This window comes from Cylas formicarius, unplaced genomic scaffold (genome assembly GCF_029955315.1).
Source record: "Cylas formicarius isolate icCylForm1 unplaced genomic scaffold, icCylForm1.1 PGA_scaffold_12__32_contigs__length_19106922, whole genome shotgun sequence".
In the NCBI taxonomy this organism is placed as follows: Eukaryota; Metazoa; Arthropoda; class Insecta; order Coleoptera; family Brentidae; genus Cylas; species Cylas formicarius.
This window is the reverse complement of record NW_026844225.1, coordinates 16,129,474-16,149,031: the sequence shown is the minus strand read 5'-3', so window position 1 is coordinate 16,149,031 and position 19,558 is coordinate 16,129,474. Positions and strand designations below refer to the sequence as shown.

At 33.4% G+C, this 19,558-nt stretch overlaps 1 protein-coding gene across 2 annotated transcripts in view; it reads left to right on the top strand.

Moving 5' to 3' along the window:
• LOC132695544 (lachesin) overlaps positions 1–19,558 on the top strand; it is a 145,573-nt gene that overhangs the window by 68,641 nt on the left and 57,374 nt on the right. For both annotated transcript variants that reach the window (XM_060659851.1, XM_060659850.1), the window contains exon 2: positions 1,887–1,993. In XM_060659851.1, coding sequence (XP_060515834.1) covers positions 1,887–1,993 — 107 coding nt within the window. The remainder of the gene's footprint in view (positions 1–1,886; positions 1,994–19,558) is intronic.

Here is a 19,558-nt window from a genome sequence, read left to right as displayed (position 1 = left end):
GAAGCCAGCGACTAACATTTTATTTCTAATTTCAGCAACAAGCCTTGTAAAAACTGCGTTCAAAATTTAGCGGACTCTCTTCCATCTTTATGTTAGTTTTGGTTTCTTGAATAGCAAAATTGCACCTCGAGCGATACTTTAATTTACCTCGTATTTAAAAGATCAAATTACGAGTTAGTATAAAGTTCTGCGGCGTTTTTGTCTGCAACAGAATTCGCATCGTGTACCAAATTATTTACTTTGGGAAGTTTCGCAAAATCCGACATATTTCCCTCCTAATTAACACGTTAAACTTTCGCCTTAAAAGGGAAATCTCCGCTTCCAATTCTGAAAGAAACGGGGATATTTTATTTAAAATTAAAGCCCACTTTCAGCGTCTTGCGGTGCGGTAGTTATCGTGCTGCCAGATTCCTAATTTATTTTTATTTAATTTGATTTCGCTTACTCGGTTCTGTTTCAAATTTTGGAACCGCGGAAATTTTATATTAAAATTCTCGAAATGTTATTAAAGGAAAGTCGAAGGCATTCAGTCGATTTCTGTATTTCTTTTGCTTTAATTTATGCCATAAAAACCGGAACTCCTTTCAGTTTCTAAATTCTACCCTTTCGCCGTTATTTTTTATGCCTTTATTTAGGGTAATTTTTGATTTATTCGAAAATCGTACAAACACAAGATATTTTCTACTTCATGCCGTATATTTACCGGACATTCCATCCTGGCGCTCACTTTATATGCTTGGGGCTAGCAAAAACATCCCATTCAAGCTATGATTCGATTCATCTGCTTTTCATAGTACTTACGTTCGGACCGACGGACCATCACTAAATTGAATTTCGTTTATGGGAATAAATTTTTACTTTAAATCAGTCCTACTTTACCTCCGATCGACGTTCGTACTCGCTAATCAAGAGGTTAATAACTCCAGTTTAGTTATCGAATGGACAAAGTTTTAAAGTCAGTCGCTCTAATTGGGACAAAATTAAAGGATGTCGAAAAAAAAATGCCATTTTATATCTTTTAATTCGGTTAACAAGCTTCCGATGAAAAAAAAAAACGTGTGTCGCAACTAGACAATTAAAGTTTATGAGAAGCTCTCGACTCGAATACGAACGAATCGCCCGCCATATTTTTCGTCCATCTTGTTAAAAAATTGAAATTTTCACCGATTGAAAGCGCACACCATATTCCAGCCTTTTGCGGTAAACAAACATTTATTTTTCCCGGGGAAAAGTAAATTATTCCGGCATAATAAATCAGAATATTTCCTCTTTTTAGTTTTCCGAACAAGTATTACATTATAACGTACGTACACTGTTTCTTGTTTCATGCATGATATTAAGCAAACAGGTGTGCCAACTGAATTTAAATTAAACAGCTTTGATTTAATACTACATTTGCTCATAGCTACAAACGCAAAAAAAAAGATCCACTTTGGTATAAAAGAGCTTTTTTAATCAGAAGATTTTGAAAATAATTTTCCTGAAAATGGGTTAGTTGTGATGCATAAAAATGTTTTCTCGTCTTTCCTTTTAAATAATAGTCACAATATCGCGGAATAAGAAACCTTCGGTGATTTCAATGTTTGATTTGATTGAGAATTTTTTCTGTTGCTCATCGAATTATTTGCTTATAATATCAGCAATCTTCGTTATTCACATTTTCCACAACTTTTGTAAAAAGAATTTAATTTTCGATATCCATTCTCTTTTACAAAATATCGCTAATTTAAAATAACTAAACTCAGTTCCAGGCGTAGATTTTAATTATGGTTTTCTTGTACATTTTTAAAAAACAATTGAGAATTCATAATGAATGATAAATGAGCCGTAACGAAACATAAATTAATTGCTAAATTGTCCGTACCAAACATCAAATATTGTTTCAGCTGTCACAGAAGAACCGGAATTCACAGACGTAATTGAAAATATCACAGTAGCGGCAGGTCGAAATGTCAAGTTTGCCTGTTCCGTAAAGAACCTAGGGACTTACAAGGTAAGCAAATACTCATACTCTATTCATTACTCGATTTCGTTTTCTGTCTCTCTATGTCTCCCTCTGTTCATCTAGACCCCGTCAATTTCGCTCGTCAAAAACACAGTTCATCAGATTAATTAACTGCCTTTCTCTTAGTTCAACAAGAACGAAAATTAAATAAAACGGAGCAGTTTTATATTTGTTAGTGATTACCCTAAGATATTTTACTAACGGAGGCGAAATTTTAAACCTTAAATGCGTATCCCTGGGAAAACAATACTCTATGCATACAAAATTTCGTTTCACCGGGATCAGTGCGATTTTCATTCTTTAATATTAAAATATATACAAACAAGTGCTTTAATCTGTTTGATTTCTCATACCGCAATGCGTAATTATGAGATAGAATGATGCCCGGAGGGCCCCCGAACTAAGGGCTGGTATATAAGTTATGGATTTGATAAGAATTTTGTACGTGACTAAGAATAATTGTAATATTCGCCGAATACTAAGGCGATTAAAAGTTTCGGTGGAAAGTTAACCAACGGGGGCAATTTTCGCCGCAGCCTTTACGAGGAGGTATTTACTTAATTCCTTATTTTGTTCCTCAAAATGCCCCGCCGCTGTAATTTATGTACATTTTTGTTGCACACTAAAAACCGTCATGACAGCGTTATTTTTGGGATAAATTGTTTACAATCGAAACTAATAAAATTGCCAAAGACTTCTCTCAAAGCTGAATCCGAATTTTACGCGAAATGAGACTTAACAGCTGCGTGTCATACAAAATAAAGACCACCCAATATTAAACAATATACGGCGTGTCCCTTATATAAATATATATTTGTGTTGATTACTATTTACTTGCTTAAAAAATATATGCTTGATAATTCTCCTAGTGTGAATAATAAAATGGAATTTTTACATAACCTAAATAAGGAAAAGTTGTTAGAGATAACAAAATTACATTCTTCAGCAAATTTATATTTTTTTGTGTAAACCATTTTGCAATATCTGTAAAAACAAAGTTTTGGGTGAATGTTGGATCTGTTTTTATTTAAATGTTATTTACTCAATACCGAACAAACAACTTTTCCTATATTTTATTATATTCTATTATAATCTAAATATTATATATTGTTTTTTCAATGTTTTTAACAATAGACGCTGTCTTACAACTTAACAAATATCGTGCGTTTTTTCTAAAATTGTTGGTGCAACAATATGTGTAATTTTACCTAATAGTTGATCTTGATATCTTCTTTTTCTAAGTAGTGCTCTTGATTGATTAATTTACTTCAATATCAGTAATAATACCATGTATGGAAAAGCCTGCCTGTCCTGACTTATTATTCATACGGCGTCATGTTATTCTGTTATCATTTTCGATACCAAAGTAAATTAATTGTTTTTTTCTCCGATTATCTTAAATGGGCACATTAAGCTACCTTGTTTTAATAATAAAGTACTTTATTTGTTAGCCAGTTCAATACCACTCATTATTTCATTGGTTTGAACAGTTATCAGAAAATGCTAAATACAAAAATTGTAAGGACTACTAGAGTGTACAATTTAAAATTATTTTAAAGTATACAGGGTGTCTCAAAAAAGCGCAACGAATAAAACATTTTTTAATTTTATTTTGAATTTCTTTTAAAATTTTGCAACTTTTTTATTAATAATACCTAAATATGATAGTTTTTCCAATATTTTCAATTTTCTTTAAATAATAAATAAAATTTGAATTAGATGCTACAGGGTGTTAAAAATAGGATAATTTATTTGTAGTAATAGGTGTTTCATATTATTTACTTTTTTTGTGAATTTAAAATTTGGCTGTTATTTTCAAAAAGTTCAAGAATTTCAAAACGAATTCAAAACAAAATTTTAAAAATACTTCCATTTAACAAAATTCGTCACGCCACCAATCTTTACAATTTTTGTTTTTATCATTTTCTCATAACTTTTAAGGCGATAATAAACTGTACAAACGCTTATTAAATATTCACATAAACAAAGCCCAAAATCCATCGTGGGAGTGAGCACAGATCATAAACAAAACACATTACATACTTCCGTGTTTGATTAATTAAAATTCTTTTTAATGCATATCCAAAATTTGAGCATTAAAAATATTTCCCCGGTTTTTTTCATCTCCCCATTCTTCGTTAGTCGAGAAATGAAATTTTAATTTTATAACTAAAATAAAAGATTCCGGTTCCTGTTTACTTCGGCAAGAAAAACTGGCTTTTTACAGCGCGCACTCAACTAAATTACTGCTCGGGGATAACAGTTTTTGTAAGGGTAAATTTTAATTGCCTTATTTTCCATTATCTGACAGCAATTTCGTATTGCTAAAGGAAAGTGTCGAAATCGAAATTTAAATTTTGGTGCATTATAATTAATTGCCGTTTTGTTACTTTGAAACGTCTTAACAAACAGCAAATGATAGTGTGGCATGCGGATATCAAAATTAGAATTTTGATATCCGTAAATTGGACTTATTTTTGGTTATTTTTTATTCTATTTTCGGGGCACAAACGTTCCTCATTGTTGGTTACAATTTTCATTAAGCTATTTACAAATTTTGAAACGACCGGTCTTTTCCATTCGCAATACAGTTTGCAACGAACTTTTTTCCCATTGAAATAAAACGTTTCTCGAACTTTCTTGATTTTGAATGAAGTGATGCTGCCCGCGTTCCATGTTGATTAGCTTTTCAACAATAATTCGCCGACTAATTTAAATGAAATCAGTGCGCTTCGGATTTACTTTCCGGATATGTTCCTGCTTCTTCCTTGAATTGCGTTAGTTTAGACGTTAATTCGACGGAATTTTGTCTAGCTGAGTTGTATCGTCCCCTAACAAACGAAAAGGTATTTTAATTTAAATTCATTTCGCAGTGAAAATGTTCATTTCGAGGCCTCCTAACGTCATGAATTTGGAAACTCATTGTATTTATTTATATGAGGGAAGAGTTAATATTGTTCGATATATTTTCTGACAGCTGGTAATCGTAATTTTGCTAGACGGTATATTCACGGATCAGACCATTTAAAAATTACATAAAAACAATTAAGAAAAACAACAAAATCTACATAACTAAAAGCAATCTAAAAATAAAGTGTTTATAATTAACAAATAGTCCAAAGGGCCCGAAGAAAACCATTATGGACAATCAATTGTAGATTTGATGGGTGGATAAATTGTAGATCTATCTCTCGTTTGTTAGGTTTTCAAAATTCAAGCACATGGAGTACTTTACTCATTACAGTATCAATATGGGGCAAAAAATAAAAATTGCAGCTCAACAAAACACCCAGATCGATGACAGGATGCACACAGTCCAGCGGACTACCAATAATATGATAAATACAATAATAGAAAACTCTGATATCCATACCATTAGGCCGACGCCATAGTCAATCCGTCAACGTCCTTCGCAAGGCAAGACAATGTATGAAGCCAGAATTGATGTCGTTAATGAATAAGCTGAGAAGCAGGCACACCAGTAAGATAACGTCTAATTCAACAAAAAAGAGAGTCTTTAAGATCCAATCTCTCAAGTTTCAGTGGAAGCATATGATGTGCACCTTTTCACCCCTCTCCAAGGCGTTTGTTGAACTTATTCATTACTAAACATTGCTTAATATTTTTCCAGTTTCCTTAACCATTGAATTTACAAAAATAATACAAATCACCCATTATTAGTTTCACAAAACTAAAGACCACCCCACAAAGACAATTTCGATCTTTTCAGAAGTCTGCTTTCGTCTCATGACTTCTTCATGTGTCTCACTGAAAGAATTTCCATAATCGCTAGAAATATGCACAATATAGGTCTTGAGCTATTTCACTACTCTACAAGAGTCACATGTTTTTCTAATAATAATTCCAGTCAATTGAGTAATTACTAAATAAAAACGATTTAAACATAAAATCTGTTCGTGATCAAAAACCATTTCGTTTTTGACGGTCGAATTTATTTCCATTTTTAGCTGAGTTTAACGGCTTTTTATGTTTCGCCCCGTTGATGTTCGCAGCATGATTCGAAATTCTAAAGCAAGCCAATTGCTAGTTTCGTTTCAAATTTAAAAGTTTCAAAATAAATTAATTTCGGAAGGTCGAGTGATGCTTTCCGTTGACCGACCGAAAAAGTCCAATTTATTTCGATTGTTCTGTGGATTACAATTTCGATCGGTTTTGGATAATTTCCGAATCGAAATAAATGTATTCCGCTATTGCGTTTAGTTTGTCGTTAACGCGGCAACCATAAGCAAGTTTTACGGTCGTTTAAAAATACTTTGGAATGATCATAAAAGTCATAATAAGTGTCTTTTCCACAATTCGCGTAGTATAAAAACGCACTAAACAAAGCCGGATAGTTTTTAGCAAGTTTAGTGTGCTCAGGCGTCAATAAAGTTGTAAAGTAGACCGTCGGGACGGTAAAGCTGGGCTAAATCTTCCCCCTAAAGTCGCAGCTATACATTTATAACAAATATTAACGGCCCATACATTTTACGTCGTCTATTCGAACGACGAAATGACGTGAATTGACTACGACGAATTTATTGACGTTTGCGTTGTTTCTAGAAGACGATATCTTCCACTGTCAAGATTATTCTTATACAGGATGTCCGTCCAGGATGCGTATCGATTTAGTTATACAGTTCAGTTATTTTTAGAATAGAATTTTCTTTTAAAAACCTATTGCTTCTTGACAGCTTAATTAACGGACCTAAGGAAGGGGGATAAACATGGTCCCGGATTGCCATATTGGTAATAAATTTCTATAGATTTTCAAATTTTTCGTGCCGGTTGAACAAGCTGACTTCAGAGTTAAAAGGAGTTACAATTGCCAGGTACTTTCATATTGAAAGGGACTTTGAAGAGAGCAAAAAATCAATAGCCGTATTTATTGACCTGCCAGCTGCATACGTTATAGTGTGGAGATAAGGAATGCTGCTGAAATTCGTTATGATGATACTGTGAGGTTTATATCGGGAACCATCATGTAAACACCTACCCAGTGGTTCCATTTTCATTAAAACCTCTCCTTCCAGTCTTAAGCCATCAAACTAAAACTTTAGTATCATAATATAAAACAAAAATATTATTTAATGCTTCGAAAACTTTATTTATTTATTTATTTATTATGTCTGATTTAATAAGTTCTTCAATTCAAATCATTGATCGTTTTAGGCTCAGTTAGGATGCCCAGTATATACACAATAGGGTGCTTCATTTTTAGGCGATATATTTTTTGAACTGAGGAGGCTTTTATTTGATGAAAATCCATTTACCAAAATAAAGAAGAACTAAAAGTTCCGATTTTCACGAAATTATATATTTTGACATGACAATTGTTTCGACAACACCGTGTCTTTATCAAATGTTTGATGTGTTGTCGAAACAATTGTCATGTCAAAATATATAATTCCGTGAAAATCTGAACTTTTAGTTTTTATTTATTTTGATTTTTTTTTTTTCTCGGTGCTACCTGAAAATCTAATACTTAACACACAGAAAACATTTTTTTTCGGTTTTCACTTGATTTTTCGACGTGAAGAAATTTTTTTTGGGAAAAACGTGTATATAGCTTTTGTAGAGCATAAAATTTACTACAAAAAGTTCCTATGCGTACATTCTCTCCGACCAACAGCTTTTAATTTATAGAGTTGTGAAAATAAATGTTCATTATAATTGATATCAAATCATTTCTAAATTAGGATTTATTATTTTTAAATTAAATAACCATTACTTATAAACAAAAGAACGCTTTATTTGAGTTATGATATGATTCAAGTTGCTAATTTCCAAAATTATTTTTTAATCAAATAGAGAAAATTAAAAGTCAATTATTGAAAAAATGTTAATTATAATTAAATAGTAATTAATTATAGACATTTAGAAACTATTCAAGTTTGTAATCCAGTGGCCACTTTAAAATTTAGTGAACGAACATAAATTTTAATTAATAAGTAATAAATAATAAAAAAACATAAAAAATTACACTTGTACATATCATTAATTATTAATTGAAATTTATATTTGTTCGCTAAATTTTAGAGTGCTCACTGGATTACACACATGAATATTTTTTAAATTTCTTATAATTAATTATTATTTAATTATAATTAATATTTTTTTAATAATTGACTTTTAATTTTTTCTATTTGATTAAAAAATAATTTTGGAAATTAGAAACTTGAATCATATAATACCTCAAATAGTTCTTTTGTTTATAATTAATTGCTATTTAATGTAAAAATAATGAATCCTAATTTAGGAATGATTTACTCTATAAATTAAAAGCTCTTGGTCGGGGAGAATAAACGCAAAGGAACTTTTTGTTGCAAATTTTACGCGTTCTTGCAAGAAAAAATTGCTTCACGTCGAAAAATCAAGGGAAAACCGAAAAAAAAAATTTCCGTGTAATTTCAATAGGAAAATGAATTTTTAAATGAGCTATTGCACTTAAAGCCTTTTACCCGGCGGCATAATTTGTTATTTTCTATAAAGTATCATATTTTCAGGTAGCACAGAGAGAAAAAAAAATATCGCCTAGAAATGAAGCACCCTAATACACAAGCATGGACATCTTTTACTCCAACATTTCTGAAGCAGCCGTTGCTGTAAATACGGTCTCCCGTTGCGGTTGTATTTTAATATCGAATATTGAACAATTTCTTGGGAACTAGAATGATGGATAAGAAATGCCGGACAATACGGTGCATGATTGATTCGTTTATGGACATCAGATTTAAATCGTTCACCATCCCATGTTGATGTGAAGTCAGTCGGCGTGGTTCCTGGGAAACTTTTTCGACTGTTTAATTTTCTTTGGGTCGTTTTCTCTGTCCCTTTTCCTTTTGACGTTTTTTTTAATATATCATGCATCAAGCGATGGATTTCGACAGATTTTCTTTTAATAAATTTTGAGGTTACCCTTATCGAGTAACAATAAACGTTTAGGGGTTGCTCTAAGTGACCATTCAGGGCGTGAAAGAGGGATAGTTCGTCGACCCAAGAGCCTCAAGGGTCCCAAAATCGTTCGTCGAGTCCTCGATCTTCTAATTAACTCTATTTAAATCCTTTTAGTGTCAGACCCCTAATGGTTAATAAAAGCCGTTGTCATTAATTAGGCTATACGTAGAACAATCATCCGAACTGCCGATTTAATGTCGGTTAAGAATAAGTCGTGGTTAAGGTTGATGGTTTTTCGATAGGTGCAAATTGCAATTAATTGTTGATCAACTTAATGGTAATAAAATACCAACTTTTTTTGTATAGATAATCGCATAAATCAGCAAAGCAATAGAACAGTCCAAATAAATTTGTTACTAATTAATATTTAGAGTTTATATATACTTTTTAATCGCAAGTAGTTTGAAATAGTACTGGCTATCCTTTGCTATTTTTTTTTATAATAGTGCTTGATACAATTGCCAAATAACTAAATGGTTTTAAGATCTTCATCTTTACCGAAAAGAACAACGATATAATTCCTCGGCGTCCTCTTACTTTGTTGATTTCGATTCCGCTTAGAAAGGGCGTTAAATCTCCGCACTAAACCCCAAACCCTTAACGGTTTTCTCCACCCTCTTTCTTATTTTACAAGTGGCGGGATTTTAACACTTTAACTCCTTCCAATGGCACCGTTTTTGTAGCGTTTAGGTTGAAACGCTGATGACTATTGACTTTTTTGTCTGGCCGTTCATCTCGAAATGCTTGTTGTCATGAATTATTCAAAATTTTGAAAGGTATTCCGCTTTGTTTCACTCCGTTGTTCAGTTTTCGTTGCGAGCTAAAACCAACAGCGCTTCCTGAAATATGTAAAAGGAAAATTTTATATTAATACGAATGCTACCTTTTATATTTCGGTATTTGTAATAAAAAACTATCAAAGCACTTTTCCCGCATCGATTTGGGCACCTCCAAAATATGCTTTTTAATAAAAAATAAAAAGAAGTCATTAGGTGCAAAATCAGGACTATATGGTGGATGGCTCATCCAATCAACCTTTTTAATGCTTAAAAAGTTCTTTGTTTGCACTGTCGTCGTCGAGAGTGATTCGCCTTGGCGGTTGGTTTTTCTAATTTCGGCAAACAAATGGGTGTGTACCATTTGTACCAGTTTTCCTGAAAAAACGGGCTACCATGTATTTCGGGGTGCTTCGCGCACGAACAACTTTTGTTGGCTTTGTCTCATTCTGGCCCACACAGTCGACTGCTACTTATAATGATTCGTCACCTGTCACGATATCATTGACGTGTTTGGAAGCACCGCGATCGTATTTTTTAGCATTTCCTTCGATCAGTCAATACGAGCCTTAATGCAAAATTGTATTTATGCTGGTACTACTAATGTCCAAAGATATCTCAATCTCATGGTAAGTCACATGACGTTCCTGCAAAATCAGTTTCCGCACTGCATGAATGTTTTGAATGAAATGAAAATCCCGAAATATAAAAGACAGCCCTCGTACACTCCGACTATCGCCGACTCCCCTTTCTTTTTGAATTTATAGGAATACACCATTCAAAATTGAAAAAATTCAAAAGCAACGGCGTTCCAAACTGCAATTTCGAGTCATTTTAATCTAAAAAAGTTATTTTTTATGATACCAAACAGTGGCAGTTGCAGGAATGCTAGCACCTAAAGATTTCGTCTTGGTCTAGAAGATCTTTTTTTTTTTGCACGAAAGGACGTCCTGTATATTAGACTACTCGCCAAATTAACTGGTTTGTTTATAAGCGACGTTGGGGGGAGGGATACCGGCCCGCAATAAAATAGCGCGGCCCATGAAGTTAATTCTTTTGTTTTGCCGATTGATTCGAAGAAAAGTGAACATAGTGTACAAATAGTGGAGATAGAGACTGGCTGGCAAACGGGCTATGGGGCCCTTAGCATCTTCTATTATTCGCTCCAAAGCATCTCAACCTCATTTTCTCGACCGTTGATTTTGTGTTCGGTCCCAGACTTGTGCCCGGTGTCTCCAGCCTTTGTTTTATTATTGTAGATGTATATACGGTTGCTTGTTTACGTATGACCAACGACATCGGTCATTTGCCGGACATAAACCGTTGTTCATCAAACTAATTCGCGATATACGTATTACATTTTTGCATGAATAATAAACTAAGTAAATTTGTATACTATGCATTTAATTTTTTGATTTAATTTTAATAATTAATTGTTTAATTTTAAATAAAGTCAAATTAATATTTTTACAACGTTCGATTTAATAAATATTTATAAAACCTGGCCGCTATCCCGAATATGTGAAATACATAATAACATTTTAAATATGTGTAGCTTTATTTCCATAAAACTTGATTTACAAGTGTTGGATATTGTTAGCATAATGTAAAAGTATAAAATTACCTTAGTATAATTAGTAAATTAATAATAATAATAATAATAATAATAATAATAATGATAATAATAATAATAAGTAATACTGACGGATAAATGACAAATATATATATATATATATATATATATATATATATATATATATATATATATATATATATATATATATATATATATATATATATATATATATATATATATATATATATATATATATATATATATATATATATATATATATATATATATATGTGCTTCTTCGGTGCAATTTCTCGAATTGCCATCACCATATTTAGTTCCGCTTTGTATAATAAGTAAATAGTAAAGAATAACTCCCGAACTGAATTTATCTTACGGTCATATTTTCCTTCGCTATCGAGAGATAGTTGTTCAAAATTCCCCGACAAAGGATTTCAATTTTTAAAAGTGTCGTCTATAGGGAAAACTTTTTACTGCGATACATTATATCGGTGACTTCCAGACACCTTTTGTCCAAATGAAAATTATAATGACACCTTTTCGAAGAGAATTATTGTCATCGAAATCTTTAAAGTATGTGCTTGGTTGAGTAAACAAGACTATAAATTCATATCATTCCTGAATTGATTAACCACATAGCTTCACTCAGGTTGTGATCCGCAACGAAGTGAGACCTCGATTATTTTTGATTAATGGTTTCACCATTGGATCTTCCTTACGACACGAAGATTAATTTTGATATTAAAATGCAAAGTTTAACGACTAGAATAATAGGTTTTTGTGATGTCTACAGAATTGCATTTTGTCCGAATTATAGCAAAGGTCAAACGAACAAACGAAGTGCAAAATCTTGCTGAATTTGACAAAAAAAATATTCTATGCAATAAACAATTAGTCTCATCTGCATCTATATTCATTCTTGTATAGTATGTATATACACATCATCTTTACTAGATTGCTTTATTTCTAATTCTAGAATTCTCAGATTAACTTCAATTTGAAATAAATGCGAATCTATCAATTTTCTCTAATCTAATGTATTAATTATTGTAAAAAATTGAAAATTAAAATCAGTCGTGGAAGGTAGGACTTTAGGAGTCTTCGTTGACATAAATTTAAAATTCAAATTTTATGTTAGCAGCTGCACACAGAAAAGCTATGCGAATTTGAAGAGGTTGTATCCAAATAAGAGCTAAGTACAAATATTAAGTTAAAATTAACAGGAAATCATTCTAATTATGCTGATGCTGTTTACGGGCCATGTTTAGATCAAACAGATCTGAATTAAAAAGTTCAGAAAGTGTCTTGGATTTGCTTGCAGATATGACCGAGATACTCATAAAGTAAAATAGGCGTCCATAAGTGTAACTTCCACCGTCTTGAGTTTGGGTATTATTGACATTTACGTAAATGGCATTTTAATTATTATTTACTTTTTACTTAGTTTTTCATTTATTCTTTTAATTATTAAAACAATAGTTTAAAAAATTGTCCAGCTTAATTTCATTTTTAATTTTTTATTTTGGTGGCAACTGATAAGACCAAAATTGGTTTAGCTACCTGAAATCAACTAAATGTAGGTCTATTTATAATATTAATGGTATTGACAATACCATTAATATTATATTAATTAACAATTAATTAATAATATATAATAATAATTAAATATTTAATTTATCCACACAAAATGTTACCTAGAACAAGAAACCAGAACAAAGAACTGTGGTAACCATTTCACAAATACAAGTGTCCAATAGAAAATTAATTAATATTACAATAACAAATATAAAAGTGTATTTGCGATGAAATAATAATACATAAAAAAAGAGAGTTTATTGCTATTGATTCTATTGTGAGTAAAATATATTCCTTCTCTTCAATATGCAAGCTGTGATATGGTTCTACTATTAGAATTTACATACTCTGGGTGGCACTCAAGTTATAATAATAATATTGGCTAATTTCCAGCAAATTCAAATTTTTTAAATTCATTTTAAAATTATCAACCAGGAATCCAACAATAAAATAATTGGCATTTACCTTCATTTTTGGTAGGAAAGCAAATAAATCTCTTTGAATTATATAGATAACTGCGACAGCTTCTAACAGCTTATACGTGTCCCGATTATTGCTCTTTCTATGTTAATCTAATAATGTAATTTGCGAAACAACTAGAAAGTAAACAAACACAAAATTCTTTTAAAAAAACAATAGTCCACTGCCTGAGCCTCGATTGTTTAGAAAATAACTAAGAATTATAGTGGGATCGAGACATTGAGCTGCCACGTTCTCTCCCATAAGGCGGGTCAAACGCAATGCACGATCTGTGTTTTGGTTAATTTTTATATTAGAATAAAATCATCTCCTATCAACTAAATAAACATTATATATAATTCTTAGGAACAAATGTTTGTTACATATAATGCCACATAATTTAAATTAACTAAGATATAAATTATTTAGGAGATACTTCTTAATACTTTTTACAAAACTTCTGGATTCCTCCTGCGTCGTTTTTTGCTGAGTCGAACTTGCTGACGTTTCGCCAATCATCCTGTTGGCTTCTTCAGAGCTTGACTGAAATTGGTTCGCATTTTACTCTGTACCTGCTTATATATTGTTGAGGGGGGCGGAGCTAAATGAGGGACATAAACACCATCTCGGATGACTGACAGGTAGAGACATGTCGCGGTTAAGATTGTTCGTTGGTAAAAGAATTGATTACATGCAAGAATTTTTGTTTTATCGTATAAAATTTTATGTCCAGTTTAGTGATTATGTTCGGCAACAGCTGATGAGTTTATTTGTCTTAGTCGTAAGGCTCTTTCGTGTTCTTTGAGCCTAGTTGATATTTTTCGTCCGGTTTCTCCAATGTATTCTTTGCCGCATATGCATGGAATGCTGTAAACCCTGGAATCTCAAATGGAATTTTATCTTTGACGGGCCGAAGATGTTGAAAGATTTTTGGACAAGTGGTAAATCTGGTTTTGATGTTATTCCTCTGTAGAACTTTTGATATGTGGTCAGTGATATTTTGAATGTAAGGAAGGACCACAGTGGCAAATGTAGAATTGCTTTCGGCCTCATTACTATTGAAAAGTTGTGGTGAAGTGTATTTTCTGATCGAACGCTTATTTATTTATTAGAGAGAAGAGCAAAGGTAGGGTGTGTTAATTCTGGGTTCAGTGGCTCGGGCTAAGATAATTTTACGACACTGTAAACAAGAGAGTTGGTAACCGATGATTTTTGGGCCGGAGGGTGATGTGACTATACATTAAGATATCGGTCTGCGTGCGTAGGTTTTCTGTAAACACAATGACCCAATGTTAGGTCTGATTTTCTATTGGTACGAATATCCAAGAGTGGAAGGTTATTGTTAGTTTCCAACTCAATGGTAAAACGTATGCTTGGGTGTATAGAGTTTAAATGTCTAAGAAAATCTACTAGGGTTTCTAGCCAAATAACAAAAGTATCGTCGACGTAGCGTTTCCATAGTTTTGGTTTTAGATGAAAAGTGTCGAGAGCTTTCTTCTCAAATATTCGCTATGACTAATGATAGTGGAGAACCCATAGCTATTCCCGACGTTTGTTCAAGAATTTGACGTTTATAAGAAAAATGTGTTCCAGACAAGCATTTTTCGATTAAGGTGAGGTTTGGTTAGTCCGAGAATCTGGAACCAAACTCAGCATTACAGTTTCTTGAAAAAAAAAGGATACTTCTTCAACTTAGATTCAAAAATAAGATTTTACGAATTGATTATGCAGGGTGGAATATTTTGGGAGCCATAATAATACAATAACTGACTTGACTTAACGAAATAAACCTAGAAGGCAAATTAACTAATTACATGGTACCAAATTGGGTTAATATTGGCCAGGAAATTTTGCTGGAGATTCGTTGATGTCTAACAAACCCGTAGCAGCATTACGTAGGGAACTTTAGCGAAATCTATCGACGTATGTTGTTTGCGTTCGTATAAAAACAGCCATAACGTTAATCAGACCGGACGCAAAACGTTATAATTGTTAAAAGTTTGGCCGTAACTATAACGATGGAAGCTAAAAGCCGAAGGCTCGAAGGCGTCCGATAACGTACAGGCGTTTAGATTTTATCGCAACCCTGTGCTACGTTCCAGGCGTCTGGACGCCAGGGGTTACCAGACGGCGAAAGCGCGGTTTACAACGACAAATTATCATTTTATTATCTTCCTTTTTATTTCCTTTTTGTACACGAGTATCTCGGAAAAGGTCGCCACGAAATTCCTTATCTGGCATAAGCCAGCGACGGCGTTTTGATTTTACACGTTTTTCGCTGAACATAAATACAGTTTGTTTTTTTTCTGTCACCTTGTGGTCGGGGAAAGTCTTTGGAAACCGTTTGATGTGTAAAATTCGAAGATGAAAGTGTCTTAGACTTGGCAAAACCGCGTGTCAAATCGTTTATACCGAGCACTGAGAGAATGCTTAGCGCCAGAAGCGCTTTTAATTCTTTCCTTTGTACGGATTAAGCGGAAACGGAGCTTTTCCGTCACGGCAGGCAACATTCATTGTTCTTCCGAGTCTAATTCGAAAAAATAATATAATATTCCTATGACAATGACGAATACAAAAGCAAATGTTAGTTTATACAGAATTAATGTTGTTTCTCTTCGTTACGTTGCGTTTATTTTTGGCTTTTCTCTCATGTCGACGTGTTTCTCTCAAGTCGACTTAATTTCACTTCGCTTTATCGTTTGGTGTTTTGCATTTTTCGAATTCCCTGTTTGCGATTTCTGCACTCTAATGTTATTAAACAAGATTGCTTTCGAAAAATCGTCGCTGGGCGGGACAAGTTCGCAGCGCGTAGCGCGAATCAGCTTTGTATTTCAAAAAGAGAGTGACGCATTGTTTTTCTATCGTGCTCTTGCAGACTACTATGGAACTTTCGCAAAATCGAACTTCGTTGAACTTTAAAATCACGGCCAACTTGGATAAATATAAAAAATTGCACAAGTAATAACGATTTCCAGTGATATTTTTCCAAGTCTCTCGCACACCCTGTATGATAGACGAAACCTGCAACTCTCTCGCTACAGTTTACGATACTGTTTAAATCAAATTATCCCATCTATAACATTTTTTCATTTACGAAAACGGGAACTTTCAGCGTCTTTTTGATTGATGATTGATGACACCCTGTACTTAATTGGAAAAATGCCGAAAATAGACTTTATAGGCCTGGATCTCCCATGTTTCCTCCTCCAAGAATTTTTCCACTAGAGTAAATGGTTTTCGAGAAAATAATTTTTCTCTGAAACTATGCAGTACGCCTTAATAGTCAATGACGTCATCGCGTCTAGACTGAGCCAAAATAATAAAAAAAAATATTTCAAACATCTGTAAAAAATACCTGGTGAAATTCGATTGCACCCGATTTCTACTGTTTAAATAGTACTGTTTAATAGACCCTTAGTTCTCTGCTAAATTTGAAGTCGGCATCTGCAAAAAAAAAAAAAATCAAATAGCAATAGGCGTACAAATTTTTAGCTGTCTATACGGGCTATATCGTCATGTAAAAGAAACTAACATCGGAATATGCGGCCCACCCTGTACATTCTTGAAAAATTATCAAGAATAAAGGTTTATGGGGCCACATCTTCTGCGTCTTTTCGTTCAAGATTTTTTTCGGTTTTCGAAAAATGATTTTTTTGTTAGACCCTTGCAAACGCGATTTTTTATCTTTTTAAAATACTTCCCAGTCCCCGTCAAGGGAACAAATGCCATTTGCTTGCAAAAATCGCGCCGAAGTTTAATCGCAGCCATTTTTACAAATCTTATGCACCCCGTGAACTGTTAAAAAGGAGCAAAATTTGATGCATGTAGTTCCAACCGTTCGGAAGTTATTTTCGAAAAACCCTAGGGCAGAGAACGGAGAAACGGCGAACGGAGAACGGACTGACAAAAAAAACATCATCAAAAATTATCATTTCTGTACCAATGGCGATCCCGTAGGACCTACCGTTACCGAGATATCGAGTTTAGTGAGGACCGCGTATACTTTCGAAAAAAATTGATTTCATTGATTTTTTGAAAGTAATAAAAATGTGGCTTTTATTCCCCATTAAAGACGCGACCCTATTTTACCAAAGTCAATTGACCGGCCCCAACGCTAGTTGCAGATAAAATGGACATCACAAACTCATAATAATTTATTATAAAATACGTATTATCATTAAATAATGTGAGATAAAACTCAACAATCGCAAGATGTTATTTAAAATATTTTGGCCGAATTTGACTAATCAATTAAGAAGTAGTCAATTTACCAGCCCCAACACTAATTAATACATTCTGTGGTAGAAATCATATTTTACCTAAATATATCGGATAAAGGGCGATTAATTCATACCAGAGGCCCTACAATTCATTCATAAAATGAGTCGAAATATTTATGAATGGTTTGATTTCCATGATTGTGGCGAATTTTCCATCGCATTTTACTCTTGGAAATCAAAGCTTGGAGTTCATACTGTATGATATCACAATAGATCTAGTTTACCTACGAGAAAAGAAGTTAGGATGATCCTAACTGGTTAATATATATATACATATCGGTTTAGAACGTCCTTCGACGTTGTCCAACACCTAAACTCCAACCCCGTCGATCTTCACAATCTTCAGGAGTCAGATTTCTTTCACTCATGCATTTATGCATAGCTTTTTGCCACTCTAGTTTTGGCCAGCCTCGTTTTCTTCTACCTGTTGGTTGCCAGTGGAGTATCCTTTTCGGCCATCGGGTATTTGACATTCTTTCCACGTGTCCGTACCAAGTAAGTTGTTTTTTCCCTATATCCGGCGTTATTGTGCCTTCTAATCCCATCCGCTGTTTTATGGTATCGTTTCTTATTCTTTCTCTTCGTGAAATGCGCATTGATCTTCTAATTGCATCCATCTCGACAGCCTCAACCTTTTTCTTATGTCTCTCGGAAATTCTCCATGTCTCTGATCCATATAGAAGGGTGCTTTTTACCATTTTATTTTTTATTTATTTTACTTTTTTGGCTTTGGCTATTCGTTTTTCTATTTCTTTTGCATCTGTTCCAGTGTTGTCGAATGTGATGCCCAGATATTCATATTCCTGACACTGAAGGATTTCTTGGCCATTGCCTAATTCCAAATTTCCGAGTGAGTGAGTTCCCACAGATAGATACTTTGTCTTTGCTATGTTGACTATCAAGCCCCATTCTTTATACTGCTCTATTAGATTTCGAATCATATATTGCATATCATCTTTATCATTGGCTACTATGACTTAGTCGTCTGCAAACTGAACAGTAAAGAAGCATCCACCATCAATTTTTATTCCCATGCCCTGGACCTTTCTTTTCCATTTTTTAGTGCCATTGCCACATATATTTTAAAAAGGGTGGGGGAGACACAGCATCCCTGACGTAGTCCTTTATTCACCATGAACTCCTCCGTAATGCATTGGCCCACCCTTATTCTTGATTTTGATTCCCTATATAGTTCTTTAAGGGCTGCTATGTAGGTGTGATTAATGTCGGATTGCTCTAAGACCCTCCATAGCTTTATTACTGGGACTGTGTCGTATGCTTTTTGTAAGTCAACAAATGTTAGGTGCGTTTCCAAGTTCCTGGCACTTCTCTTTTCTATAACTTGTTTTAAGGTAAACACATTATCAGTACATGATCTGAAACCACATTGTTCTTCTTCCTCTTTCTCTTTATAGTCTTCCTCAATGAGATCACGTAAAATTCTGCCGTACAGTCTGCTCATTGTGCTTGTAACCGAAATGCCCCTATAGCGATTTCAGTCCAGTTTATTTCCTTTTTTGTGAATAGAGGAGAGAAGAGCCACTTTCCATTCGTTGGGAACGGGATGTCCATTCAAGCATTTATTAATAATAATTGTCAGATTTTGTGAAAAGGTTGTGAGTTCCATATTTTAACATTTCGGAATATATTCATTCAGGGCCACTAGGTTTGCCTGGTTTAAGATTCATAACAGCTTTTCTTATTGTTTCCTCAAGTATTTCAACTTCTTCTCCTTGTACATTGAAGTGTCTTGGAGATTCAGTTAAATATTCTGGTCTAGATTCCTGAAGTAGGTCTTTGTAGTGTTTTAACCATTGTTCGGGTTTAATAAGTTGAATGCCTACCCTGTCTTTTCCTGGATTATTTACAGTAGATATGAATTTCCACACTTCTGAGCATTTTCTTCCTCCAA